This window comes from Myotis yumanensis, unplaced genomic scaffold, assembly GCF_028538775.1.
Source record: "Myotis yumanensis isolate MYYU_CA2020_CCGP unplaced genomic scaffold, mMyoYum1.0.hap1 SCAF_4, whole genome shotgun sequence".
NCBI classification, from domain to species: Eukaryota; Metazoa; Chordata; class Mammalia; order Chiroptera; family Vespertilionidae; genus Myotis; species Myotis yumanensis.
Genome location: NW_027223755.1, coordinates 98,777,257 through 98,791,195, shown reverse-complemented (window position 1 = coordinate 98,791,195; position 13,939 = coordinate 98,777,257). Strand labels below are relative to the sequence as shown.

Genomic DNA, 13,939 nt, shown 5'->3' with positions numbered 1-13,939 from the left:
CTCGGGCGAGCTGAGACCTGGGAGGTGGGGCCAGGGTCGGAAGGGGCGGGGCCAGGCGCGGGCGGGGCGGGGCCAGGGTTTGGCGCCACACGAAAGCTTTGCAGCGCCGCGAGCGCTCCCCGGGGAGCGTCCGCTGAGGCTGAGATGCCGGTAAACGTTCTGCTGTTCCCGCACTTTCCCGAGGGTTTCTTTGTCGGGGGCAGCCCCCGCCTCCCTAACCTAGGCCTGTCCCCGTTGGCGCCACCTCTCTGTGTGAATGGGCAAAAGGGACCCTGACCGCCCTTCATGCCCCTGGAGGGGGTGCCTCCTCAGGCCCGGGGTCCGTGGGCTCCGGCCATGGCCGCCCTTTCCCTCCTTGGAAAAGGGCATTTAGGTCAGGGTGTTGTTTTGCAAACTGTCTGGCACACGGAGGGCGAAGAGAAACGGGAGAGAGGCAGGCCACCCCAGACGGGGAGGTGGCAGGTTTAATAAGGGAACTTGTTGAAGAGTCTTGTCTGGGGAGTCTCGAGAGGAGAAGGTCTCCGCGCTCCCCGCAGGAATCTTAACAGTTTCCGTAGAGGCCTTGACCGGGTCAGTCGTGCCCGTGCCCACTCCGGGTGGTCCCTCACCACAGTTCTCTCAGGAACCCGCTCCCGCTTTGGGGACAGCGGGCAGGGGAGGGGAGGGAGGGGAGAGGCGCTCGCAGGTCCGCCGGAGGTCGCGTCCTCTCCATGGCCTCCTCCCACGGGAGCCCGGAGCTCTCGCTCCCCCAGCCTTTGGGTCAGTCCCTAACCCCAGGGAAACGTTGGTTCACCAAATGCCGATTAGGCTCTCACGTGCTTGGCGCTGGGGCTGCAGCAGTGAGAAAAGCCGGGAGTGGTCCCTGCTCCCGGGGCCTCAGGGGCTCGTGGGGGAAGGGGCCAGTGACGTAATCATCGCACCCGCAGGCAGAAGCAGGACGGCATTCTATGCCAGGCCGGCGAGCTCGGAGCCCGAGGGAGGGCGACTGCAGGGAAAAGGGTCTGAGAGAAGAGCAAGGGGCCTCTGGGGTGCTGTGGAGTGGCACAGAGGTAGGGATAGGGAGGGAGATTAAACAGTAATGACTTCTTTGTGACATGAGCGCGTCTGGAGTGAAAGGCAGGGCAGATAGTTCCCCACGTCCCAGCGCTGCCCCTGGAGTTTGAACCGTGTTCAAAGTCTGCAGGCTGACTTCACAAATCTCTCACAAAACTCTGCTTAGAAGCATCTCAAGGGCTAATTTGCAGAAGGCAGACGAGAGGATAGATTAAATCTCCTCACCCCCTTCGGATGAGCGACACTGGAGCCCTGTTCAGCTCTGAGCACTAGAGAGGAGAATTCATTCTAATTGAATGCGTTTATTCTCTCATATCTGTTGTGCTTTTTCCACAACCAGGAGAGCACAGGATCTGGCACAAGAGTGGTTTATCTTTCATTCCTCCAACATTTGTTGATTTAGAGCAGTGGTTCTCAACCTTCCTAATGCCGCGACCCTTTAATACAGTTCCTCATGTTGTGGTGACCCCCAATTTCATTGTTACAAATTGAACATAATTAAAGCATAGTGATTAATCACAAAAAGAGTATGTAATTATATATGTGTTTTCCGATGGTCTTAGGCGACCCCTGTGAAAGGGTCGTTCGCTCCCCAAAGGGGTCGCGACCCACAGGTTGAGAACCGCTGACGTAGAGAAAGAAGGTGCGCTGTGGCGATTGCTATGTCTTCACATGGAACTCCTGGGTTCGGGTCCCGAGATGTTGCGAAAATCCTCCTAGTCACAGTGTCCGGAGATGGGGTCACCAGCGACACAATGAGTCTTCACTATGATTTGAGTCTTTGTCCTAAAGGGCGACTCTCGGGATTTCGGTCAGGTGCACTGGTTCACTTCCGCTGTTTTGATAGGCGCTCTGCCTGCAGAAAACCAATGGCAATGGGTCAGTTAAACTCATAAACACAGGGCTTACTCTATGAACACACATAATAGCTATTAATTATCTTTCCTCTGAGGCAGTGGTTCTCAACCTTCCTAATGCCGCGACCCTTTAATACAGTTCCTCGTGTTGTGGTGACCCCCAACCATAAAATTATTTTCGTTGCTACTTCATAACTGTAATTTTGCTACTGTTATGAATCGTAATGTAAATTATCTGATATGCAGGATGTGTTTTCATTGTTACAAATTGAACATAATTAAAGCATAGTGACTAAACACAAAAACAATATGTAATTATATATGTGTTTTCCGATGGTCTTAGGCAACCCCTGTGAAAGGGTCGTTCGACTCCCAAAGGGGTCGCGACCCCAGGTTGAGAACCATTGCTCCAAGGAGTGAAAGGACATGTATAGTTAGTGCCATAGTAACACTGTCTGACGTTATACTAAGATATTAATAAGCCTAGGCTGGTCCAACCTTACCTAATGCTGGAGATGGGAAGCAGATTGGGGAAGGATCCTGAGTGGGTCGCAGTGCAGCATTGACCTACACCCAGAAGAAACCTTCATCTTTGCGTGTGGGCTCTCAGGAGGGACTTTCAGGTCTGACTCTGGAAGGGTCAAGGCACTGAAGGGATGTTTAAGGTTCTATGGACCTCAAAGGTGTGGTATGTTCAGGCGTAAGTGAAGATTAGGACTGCTGTGTAACACAAATAAAAACTCCAGGTGGTGTCGATATGGAGAGAAGCATTAGGACATCCCAGTGGTCCTTCCAGTGGCAAGAGGGATGTGCATGAGCACATGCCAAATTAGTGATTCAGCTTCTGGATTTGAGGCTTTCTTTAATAGTAATAATAATAAAAACCTAATGCATTTTAACTGTATGCAACGGTTGCCTTTTAGAAATTATGCTGTGGGCATGGCAATTCAATCAGTACATTGCAGTTTTTCCTGTATCTCTCCTATGGCTAATGGTTTCTGTAAAAAAGGACCAATTGATTTCTTTCTAAAATGTTGCTTCAGGGTATAGAGACCTTTATAGGTCATGTTTCAACTCACAGGAAAATTTTATAGTTTAAATAGAAATTACGTTAACTGTGGGCTGTGAAATGGAGTTAAGGTTAAGTAAAGTTCTGCTTTTTGGTAGTTTATAGTGTTCGGGAGGTCCCCATGCTATGTCCAAGTAGAAAAATGGTCAGGGTTGTGTGCAAGAATACGGAAGGCTCAGTCTATGATAAACTACTGAGATGTAGAGAGCAGTGCACCAGCTCATATAATGCTTTGATGGGTGGCAGAACCAATATTATGGGTTGAATTGTTCCCCTCCCCCAGGGTTATGGTAAAAGTCCTAGGAATGTGACCTTATTTGGAAATAGGGTCTTTGCAGACATAATTAAATTAAGATAGGGTCATACTGGATTACAGGGGGCCCTAAATCCCATGACTGGTGTCCTTAGAACAGTGGTTCTCAACCTGTGGGTCGTGATCCCTTTGGGGGTTGAACGACCCTTTCACAGGGGTCGCCTAAGACCATCGGAAAACACATATATAATTACATATTGTTTTTGTGATTAATCACTATGCTTTAATTATGTTCAATTTGTAACAATGAAAATGCATCCTGCATATCAGATATTTACATTACGATTCATAACAGTAGCAAAATTACAGTTAGGAAGTAGCAACGAAAATAATTTTATGGTTGGGGGTCACCACAACATGAGGAACTGTATTAAAAGGGTCAAGGCATTAGGAATGTTGAGAACCACTGCCTTAGAAGATAGCGACACAGGGAGAAGGGGGCAGTGTGGCAATGGAGGCAGAGATTGGAGGAAGAACATCAAGGACTGTTGGCAACCACCGGAAGCTAGAAGAGGCACAGAAGGACCCTCCCCTACAGGTTTCAGAGGGACCATGGCCCTGCCCAACCCTTGATTTTGTATTTTTAGCCTCCAGATCTATGAAACAATACTTTTCTGTTGTTTTAAGCCACCCAGTTTGTGGTACTTTGTTATGGCAGCCCTAGAAAACTAATACAACTAGTGCATAATTTGGGGGTCTAGTGCAACATGAAAATGCAGGGTCCTTGTTAAGAATTTTGAGACTGTGATAGTAGCTTATTAAACCAAGCTGGGGTCTCTTCTGAGTCCTGGGCCCAAGCTGGCTCTGGTTGCTGGGTTCTCAAAGTGCTGGACCCCTTGTGGCAGGAAGTGATTGAAATGGATGATTACAATGTGCACCAACCACAGGAAACCCAAAGGCCACTCACTCCTTTTTCCGACGAATGGCTGTGTATGTCACGCTAGCGACAAACAGAACTGCAAGAACTCCTGTGACAGTCCCGAGACCTATTGCTGTATTTTGGAGAACAGATGACCTCTGCATCTCTGCTCCTGTTAAAAAAAAAATCAGATGGTTTTTAATTGTCTGATTATTAAGAGGCTGTTTCAGATGCTCCAGGGTCCGTGGGAAGTTTCCCATCCAGGCGCTAGTGAATATTAATTATGGAAATGAAATGTACATTTAACCCAAGAAAGTGCTCACTGTAGAGAAATCTCACAGGGCAAGTCATTGAAAGACGATTTACTAAATGACCTATTCGCCAAATGACCCATTTGCCTAATGACCACTTTGCCAAATGACCAATTTGCTAAAAGCCAATTCACTGAAAATCAGTTGGTGGGATGTCTACTGCTTATTAATAACTGGTGGTCAGACACACCTTTCCCCAGCTCCCAGTGTGCTATGGGACAGAAGTGGGGTCCAAATAGTTGAGCAAAATTCTAATGTGTTTTAAAAAGTCCTCAATACTTTGGTGAAGTGGTCATTTACTTGATTAGTTTTCTGCAAAATGGCCTGCTTTCTGTAAGTTCACAAGAAGATCGTGGGCAGTGGCTTGGAAGAAGGGAAAAGGGTGCAGGAAGCTCTTCTTTATTCTCTGTTTTGATTGAATATGGTTGCTCTAAGCACTCAATAAATCATTAGGCAGTATCTGAGTCTCTCCCGGCAGGAGAAAAGCTGGCCAGTGTTTGCAAACACTGAATTCCCAGAGATGATTTCTTTCTTCCTTCATGTCGCCCAGATTCAGGATTTTTAAAAAACCCTCCCCCAAGGATGTGTTTATTGATTTTAAAGAGAGAAAGAAAGGGAGGGAGGGACGGAGGGAGGGGGGGGGGAGAGAGAGAGAGAGAGAGAGAGAGAGAGAGAGAGAGAGAGAGAACGCAAGATGAGAGAAACATCGATTGGTTTGTTGGTTGCCTCCCGCAGGAGCCCGGACTGGGGATTGAACTCAGTGTACGGGAAGGCGATCCAATCAACTGAGCCCCTGGCCAGGGGCCAGATTTAGGATTTCGAAGTCTTAAGAATTAGCAACCTCATTTACAGGAACCCTTGCCCCTTTCTTCAGCAGTGAGTGAAATGGTTAGCAGCTTTTCTCCAGGCGCTAGCATACATGGAGTTGGGGAAGGAAGACTAATTTTGGGTATCTACAAAGGGCAGACTGCACACGATTTCTGATGATCAGTAGGATTATCCTCTGACTTCCTATATGGAGAGCCTTCCCTTTGCCCCTGAAGCACTATGTAAAATGTCACCAGCACATCCAGGGGTTCCCTACCTCCTCTGCTATCTTTTTAGAGCTGCTGATTTCTTGTACCGGGGGTGCTGAAGCTGCTGGGAAACAGGATTATTCTGCTTGATTTCATCCCCTCCCCAGGAGACCCCATTATGAATCTATTCTTTCTCAGGACAGGAAGCAACTGCCAATTTTCTGGTCGTTGCTTTTGCATCTCACCTGGTTGCTGTTCGAAAGAGTCCACAAGCATTTCTTGAGTGACTGCCAGGGAGCCATTGTGGGGTTCGGGGGTAACCCCCAGGAGCTTACACATGAGTGGGTAGATATGGACGCTGTCAAAAGGCTCAGCCAGGTGATTCTTCTTGAAATTTGGCCCAAAAGCTCTGAATATGGTCTTCATGTCCTCGAGATCATTATCAAAGCCATGGTCTCCTTTGTTGAAGTAAATTATAAGTCGCTGAAAAATAACAACAAAAAAGCCATTTTAGGATCAAATTCACTGAAAGAAAACTGCCCCTTAGTTAATATCATGCTTGTTGGATCCATGAAATCTTTGAAAATTTAAATGACAAGGAAGGACACTGCTTTCCGCAATGGCAGAGAGAAGAGCAAAGAATGAAAGATCTTTAAGATAGAATTAATTAGAAAGCATACCCATTAGAAACAGCAAGAATATAATGATAACAATACTGACAATGACAATAAGCTCAAGCAGAGAGTGCTTACAATGTACCTTGAATTGTTCTGAATGCTTTATAAATATATGTTAACTCTTTTTACCCTCACAGTGGCCCAGCGAGGGCACTGTTATTATCCTCCCTATTTTGAAGATGTGAAAACTGAGGAGCCTGCCCTGAGTCATGTAGTAGCAGGGTTTGGAGCAGGTGTCTGAACCCAGACTGTATGGTTCTAGAGCCAAGTATGTTTTTTATGGCATAAAAGTGTGTGTATATATATATATATTTATATTTGGGGGGAGTTTGGAGAAGAGAGAATAAGGACTGTAGGTAATTGTTTAATGAATGCCAGATAGGTTTTTGTCTGTGCCCCTTGAAAAATGACTAAGTAACATCAGTCACAACAGCAGGGAAGAAATATGGTGCTCTGTACTTTGGAAAGTTGGTCTCATATTTGGCCAGGTGACTACAGAAAGCTCCTGTCACTCAGCTCAGGCTTCCTCGCCCTAAAGAAACCAGTCCAATGACCTTTAAGGCCATAGGGAAGCCCATCAAGAGCAAGTGCCCCAGTGACTCCCTCATGTGGTTTGCAAGCTCTTTAGTCCCTGAAGAGAGAAGAGTAGCATCCACTTTACTCTGCACCTCAAGGCAGGCAGATGAGTGGAAATCTGAGTAGTGTACTCAGTGAGATGTACTGAGACCAAAAGATTTTCTGTCTAATTGTTAGTTTTCCAGAAGATTAAACTGATCACAGCATCCTATTCCCTCAAACTCTCTGGTTGTCATGTTGGGAATGTGACGGTCCCATTAAATGCCTTCGCCATACTTGCAACCTATTACATCATGAACCAGGTTTACAAAGAGGCCACTGACTCTGGAATCTCTCCTTGGAGAGGCCTTAGCGTTGGGCACACATCCTCAGTGGTTTGGGCTGTTTGAAGGATTACAAAATACCAATAAATTGTTGCACTTTATTGTGAATAATTCCACCACCACTAGATAATAACCTAGTGAATTTTCCCAAGTCTTGTAGCAAGCTGAGAATATACAGATTGCAAACATAATGATAATGTTTGGCCCTGTCCACAGCCTTAGATAAGGATTCTTCAAGCTATACCTGAGATGGTATTCTGTTATGTGATATTTAAATATCACATCAACTTTGTTCTGACATGAATTGTTGGTTGGTAGTTAAGAAAAACCAGACCATTTTACTTATGTCTCACAATTAGCATTGGTTTTGGTATTTTCTTCTTTAGATTTGCTTATTCAAATCTAATAAAATTTATTGAGATAAAATTTACATGCCATACAATTTATCCATTTAAAGTGTACAATTCAATGATTTTTAGTGTATGCACAGAGCTGTGCAACTATTATCACAACCAGCTTAGAAGATTTCCGTCATCCCAAAAAGAAACCCTGTGGCCTTCTGTAGTCACTCCCCATTTGTCCCCAAGTCCTCTCCACCTCTGGCCCTAGACAACCACTAATCTTATATTCTATCTCTATTGATTTGCCTGTTCTGGATATTTCATTTAAATGGAATCATACAATATGTGGTCCTTCGTATCTAACTGGGCATAATGTTTTCAAGGTTCATGTGAGTTGTCGCATGTATCAGTTCTTTGTTCCTTTTAATGGCTACACAATATTCCACTGTATGGATATACCATATTTTGTTTATCCATTCATCAGTTGATAGGCATTTGGGTTGTTTTCACTTTTTGCTTATTGTGAATAATGCTGCTATGAGCATCGGTATATACATTTTTGTATGAATAGGATTGCTTTTTTTCTTTTTCTTTTCTTTTTGATGTGTACCAAGGGAACCAGTAAGTAGTTTTTTGGTGAATCTCCTGGTGATCTGTGCATAATAATCAAACAGAGATTGCAAACACAATTATGGGTTCAGACTTCAGCTTTATACTTCTAATCCCAAATCATTCCTCTCTAACTCTGGTTTCTTATTAAAATGAGGGAGATAAGAGCATCTATCTTTAGACAGACATGAACTAACTCATGTTAAGTTTTTAGCACAGTGCTGGATAATTAGCCTTGGTCAGGGGTGTTTGTCATTGGATAAGTAGTGATGTGAGGCAGGGGTGATTGCATGGGATGTGGGGTGTGGGAGTAGGGAACATGTAGAAAACAGTGTGTTACCACTCACTGTGCATACACTTATGTTTTGTTGTTTTCCAGAACTGTCTCTCCCTAGTGGCTCTCTCCCAGATCCAAGATGACTTTATTCATTTAAAAATCAACTCACCCCATTGATGTTGTAACCAGAGTCCGCATATACTAGGATTGGCAGGACCCGCTCATGCTTAGCAAAGTGGAAGCGTTCTGGAAATTCCTCCTTCTTATAGACATGGAGGTGTGGATGTGCATTCTTCAGTGCTTGGTAAAGGGCTTCCTCTTTCCCTGGTTTGGGCAGGAGCATCCCAAAGCCTCCATAGTCCACAATATCAAACTTGACTAAGTCCCTGTACTTGATGTAGTTGGTCAAGAGGATCTCAGTGACATTGGGCTTCTTTTTTACTGTAGTCATGCCGTGGTCTGATGTGATGATGACATTGAGGTGCTCAGTCAAGCCGTGCCTCTCAATGGCTTCTACCAGGTACCCGATGGTTCTGTCGATTTGCTTAATTATTACCCTTCTGTTTTCCGTCTCGGGCCCGAATTTGTGTCCCACATTATCTGGCTCTCCATAGTACAGAGTCACAAAGTCAAAGTCTTCCTTAGTGAACCAGTTCATGACAATATCAATGTTCTCCCTCCACTCTGTCTCGTTGCTGTCTGGGTGAGTGTAAGACTCCACCAGGGACCTCTGGACGGCTTCACCTTTGTATTTAGCACCTCCCCCGGGATAGTGGAATGACGCAGTCTTCCTCCCCTGCAGGGACAAGAAGAAAATTCCATCAGGCCATTTCTCAGAACAAGCAAAGCCCACCTGATCAACATCCCTACCCTTGTCCAGAGGTTTAGGAACCACATGGGCTTTGGAGTCAGATGAGGGTGGATTTCATTCTTGGCTTCACTAGGATCTCATTAAATCTAAAACTCCATTAGTTGAAAGACATGCCATTATTTTATGCACTGATAGGAAAAGCAATGCTGTCAATTAAAACACCACACTCCAGGGATTGGAAGATGTATTCTAACTTCAGAGATGGCAAAAAAATAAAATAAAATAAAATTTAAAAAATTCACTAGAATGGAGGAAAAATGGCTCTAAATTGGTGATAGTGAGTTGTTTAATCTCTTATGCTTCAGTGTTTCTACATGTAAAATGCCAAAAAGTTGACAGAATTTTTGTGAGGTTTGAGCCAATTAATTTTAAGGTAAAATGTTGGACATCATGTTTTGGCACATAGTAGGCACTCTTTGCCTCCAGATATAACAAGCCACTACAGGTCTTCCCCAGTGTGTGCAGTGGACAGTTAATATGTTTGCTTGCCCAGCACCCACTCCTCTGTCTACTGGTTCAGAGTCCCCTGACTGTCTCTGGAGACTCTCCTCTCTGCCCTTGCTTCATGCCAGGTTCAGGATGTGTTGGCTCCACATCTGGCTCCAGATGTGGGCTGAGGTTCTAGCTTGGCTAGAGGACACTGCATCCTCTGGTCACTGTAGTTGGTTCAGCCTTGGGCCCATGTCCAAGCTAATGAGATACAATCATGGGACTTCCTCTGGGGCTGTTGGAGAGGGGAGAATCTGCCCTACTGGTTCCCATATCTAATGCTTATAAAATTTGGGGGTGTATGCAAGAAGGGGAGACTATCTTGTTCACTGTGCAGTTTGCTCAACCACTGGGCCTGACAACCTGCTCAGAGACAGAATAGGATGGTAGTTAAAAGTGTGTTCTGATGCTGGATTGCCTGGTGATAGTCTTTCCCACCACTTGGATGCATGTTACTCATGCTCTCCACCTCAGTTTCCACGTCTGTAAAATGGAGATGATTATTCCACTTCATGGGGTAGTTGTGAGGACTAAATGCATGTAGAGCAAATTAGTAAGCTAATGAGCTTAGCTTTTATTTTTCCTGGAGAGGAACAGAGAGCATTGGGCAAGGTAGCATGGTCAGGTAAAGAGGGGTCAACGATTATTCCCTCTAGTTTCTGTCTCCTGCAGGGTACTAAAGGGGAATCTGGGATGTGCCTGTACATCACAGGGTTGGGGACTGCAGAGAGAAGGTGAGGTTGAGGACTTCAGTAGTGGCAGAAATGACTATAGGATAGGGCATTGAGTTCTTTACAAACAGAGGAATAGGATGGGTCAGCTATGAAATGTGGCCGAGTCTTGCAAGGCCCCAGAAAGGCCTGGGGTTGCTGCTTGACACTGAGACTCTTGTCAGTGAGGCCTGGTTACCTTCACCCTTCTATGTGAGACCATAGGCAACTAGGTAGAGCAGCAAATTACAGTGATCAGGAAAAGGGGGATGGCCTCCCTACAATCTTTCATGGGAGGAGCCTATATGTTTCTTTCTTTTCTTGTCTCCAGAGAGTAAACCAGGGAAGGGTGTGTATGTGTCTGAAAGAGCTGAGCACAGGCCATGCTCCTTCTACTCCAGGCTGCTGGGACCACCACAGGGTCTATGGAGAGGATAATGGGGGAATCTGGGAAGGAGAGTTTTGACTTGGATTGGAGATGAAGGTTCTACCATGAGCAGAACTGATTCTTTAGAAATGGGGCTGTTTTAACAAAGCAGGTGACTACAAAGTCATGAAAATATTCTTTTTAAAAAATTGAATTGAGAGAGAGAAATACATCAATTTGTTGTTCTACTTATTTATGCGTTCATTGGTTGGTTCTTGTATGTGTCCTCACTGGGCATTAAACCTGCTACCTTGGCATATCAGGACGATGCTCTAACCAGCTAAGCTACCTGACCAGGGCATGAAAACATTCTTAAGTGATCTGCTCCCCAGCAGAAAGGTGGTTTTGGACAAAGCTTGGTAAAATAGTTAGGAAAAGAAAATAACGTTCTGTATGTTCACCAATGTATTATCCATGAGGTGGACACATCTCACTAAGTGGGTCAAAGCAGCTCCCCAACCAGGAACAGGCACATAGTAGATACTCAATAGATTTTTGGTTCAGTGAATGAATGGCCTTATTATTTGGGGAGCAAGTGCTTTCCTTCATCTCTGCTAAACTATTATCTTGAGGGCTGTTATATGACACTTCTTGTATCACTCACAATTTGGATGCTCTGAGAAACACTCTGAAGTTTATTGGCTTCAGTGGAACCAAGGGATGGTGATGGTGTGACTATGTTGATGATATGGAGAATAAATGGGAAAGAATTTTGGGATAATGACCTCTAGGTTGTGGCTATTTTGTCAACAAATGAGCAGAAAAGTATAACCAAGAGTAGTGCCAAAACTTCCCATGTCCATTTGAGAAGTAGGAAAGTAATTTGGAAGTTGTACGGTTGCTATTGATGCCCACCCAAATCCCCTTACTGGACCAATGTACCCACACCCACTTCTGTGAGACTCTCAGCTGCCTCACTATCTAGAAAATTACCCTCATCCAAGTAGCCACGTCCTGTCTCATCTGGGAAGGTATCTCCTTCACCCCCAGCTGCCTGTGGCCAGTGATTGATGGGAGGACAAAAGACAAGCTCCCTGGCCTCAGGGTGGGACAACATTGGGGTTCAGTTTATGTTCCAGAGCTTCCCATGGGATCGGGCTGAAGCTGGTCTCCAGCTGGGACCACATCTCACTTAACTCTTTCCCCTGGCCCCTCAGTTTTCCTTACTCCCTTCTCTTGAAACCTCTCCCTCAGTGCATTACCTGCACTGCATTCCTGCCTCAGGCTCTGCTTCTAGGAAACTTGACCTAAGGTTCTTAATACTAAATACTTTTCAAGGCTTCAGGAGCTGTGCTATCTATAGCTATAGGTGAAATATTATCCTCTCTACCCTCCAGCATTCATTTTCTATTAGGCGGTCCAGTTTTATTTTCTCTAAAGTGCTTTCCCCAATCTGAAATCATCTTAATTTGTTTACTTATTTATTGTCTGTTTCTCTCCTCTAGAATGTGAGCTCAAGGAGACCAAGAACCATGTCTTTCTTATTGACCACACTTTCCCTGGGACCCAGAACAGCCCTGGCTCAGAGTAAGTGCTGTTGATTAAATGCATGTTGAATGAATGCATGAATTCTGATTAACTTATGGAATCATTACAGAAACTCTTTCTCTTTTGGGTTCTAGCATCTTATTTGTAACCTCCACAGGTAACACATTTTCTTTCTGATAATAGAATTTCTATGGTTGATTTAACTTGCAAATCCTCTAATATTTATTTATTGCATTTCTGATTGTCAATCGACATAATTCTCAGTTTTTAGCGACGGTTCTTTGTTTAACTTACATATAAATTGACTTTGCTCTGAAGTATGGAATTGACTGGAAAAATGACACTTCTAACATTTTGTAGAATGTGGTTTGACCAGCTGTTTTATTATTTAGAATAATTGACATTGAAATTCCCGGGGACTTAGGCAGCCCTGCATATTCAGTTGAATTCCTGATGTTTGCATGTTAAATCTCAGGTGTTCCCATCTTGAAATTGAATTATTTTCATGTGCTGTATTTTCAACACACACCTTCTTTAAAGATATTCCAAGCTGTAGTCTTAGGAAACTGATTTTTCTCACTTGGTCCCATAGGAATTTTAGGAGTTTTTGCTGCTCTGTGAAATGAGCTCCAGAGAGAAATGTGTGTGAGTGTGCATGTACACACACACACACACACACACACACACGACTCTGTTTATTTGGGACCCATGATAATCAGAAGTGCTATTTTCAACAAACACTTCTGAGAAATAATCTGAGCACTTAATTGGATGCAAAAGAGTTGGTATTTACTATTCTACCCTTTAATTAGCATAATCAGTGTTTCTAGTAGCAATAGCAATTGGAAAATCGCTAGTTTTATTAGGTTCATTATTCTCCCTTAGTGTAGTGTTGCATCGATGTGGCTATTACTTTTAAGTTGCTTTTTGAAAACAAGAGTTGGTATTTCCTACAGGGAAATCCTGACCATTGGGTTTTGTACATATTCACCAAACTCTTCAGAACCAATAATTAGGGGGAAAGTTTCAGTTTGGTTTTGCATTTTGTCTTGTCTCTTCCCTTAGGTGACATAATTAATGTTACAAGGCACACATTTTATGAAGGTGCCTGTGCTTTGGTGGGGAGTATGTGTGGCTTAGGGAAACGAGTTCCTTATTCATTTGAGGGAATGATCGAGTGGGAAGAGATGGACTCCATGTATTTAAAATTCAGAAGTCGAAATTGGTTCTGGGCATTTTCATTGCCTTTCTGTGCTTAGGAGGAGCCACTGAACAGAAGGCAGCTCTATGTTCAAGATTCTGTTTTCTCCCTCCCACCCTTTTGGAGGAGAAATTGTTATTCTTAGAGCCTTTATGATGCATAATAAAGACACAGTTTGGGCCAATATTGGGATGCATTATCTTGCTATTCTTGGCAGATCCTGCTCACAGCTCTTCCAAGTTTGGAAGCTATTGTCTAGGACAGTGGTTCTCAACCTTCTGGCCCTTTAAATACAGTTCCTCATGTTGTCACCCAACCATAAAATTATTTTCGTTGCTACTTCATAACTGTAATGTTGCTACTGTTATGAATCGTAATGTAAATATCTGATATGCAGGATGGTCTTAGGCGACCCCTGTGAAAGGGTCGTTCGACCGCCAAAGGGGTCGAGACATAGCTGCCCTCCCACTAT

General features: G+C 44.2%; 1 protein-coding gene across 1 annotated transcript in view; it reads right to left on the bottom strand.

The window, feature by feature from the left end:
* Nucleotides 1–1,335: 1,335 nt before the first annotated feature.
* The window catches only part of LOC139009076 (ectonucleotide pyrophosphatase/phosphodiesterase family member 7-like), a 35,651-nt gene continuing 23,047 nt past the window's right edge, over nt 1,336–13,939 (bottom strand). Inside the window, exons 3-6 of the mRNA XM_070413043.1 lie at nt 8,451–9,077; nt 5,724–5,961; nt 4,200–4,323; nt 1,336–1,909 (exon numbers count right to left, since the gene is read on the bottom strand). Of these exons, the coding sequence (XP_070269144.1) occupies nt 1,840–1,909; nt 4,200–4,323; nt 5,724–5,961; nt 8,451–9,077 (1,059 nt within the window). The 3' untranslated portion in view covers nt 1,336–1,839. The remainder of the gene's footprint in view (nt 1,910–4,199; nt 4,324–5,723; nt 5,962–8,450; nt 9,078–13,939) is intronic.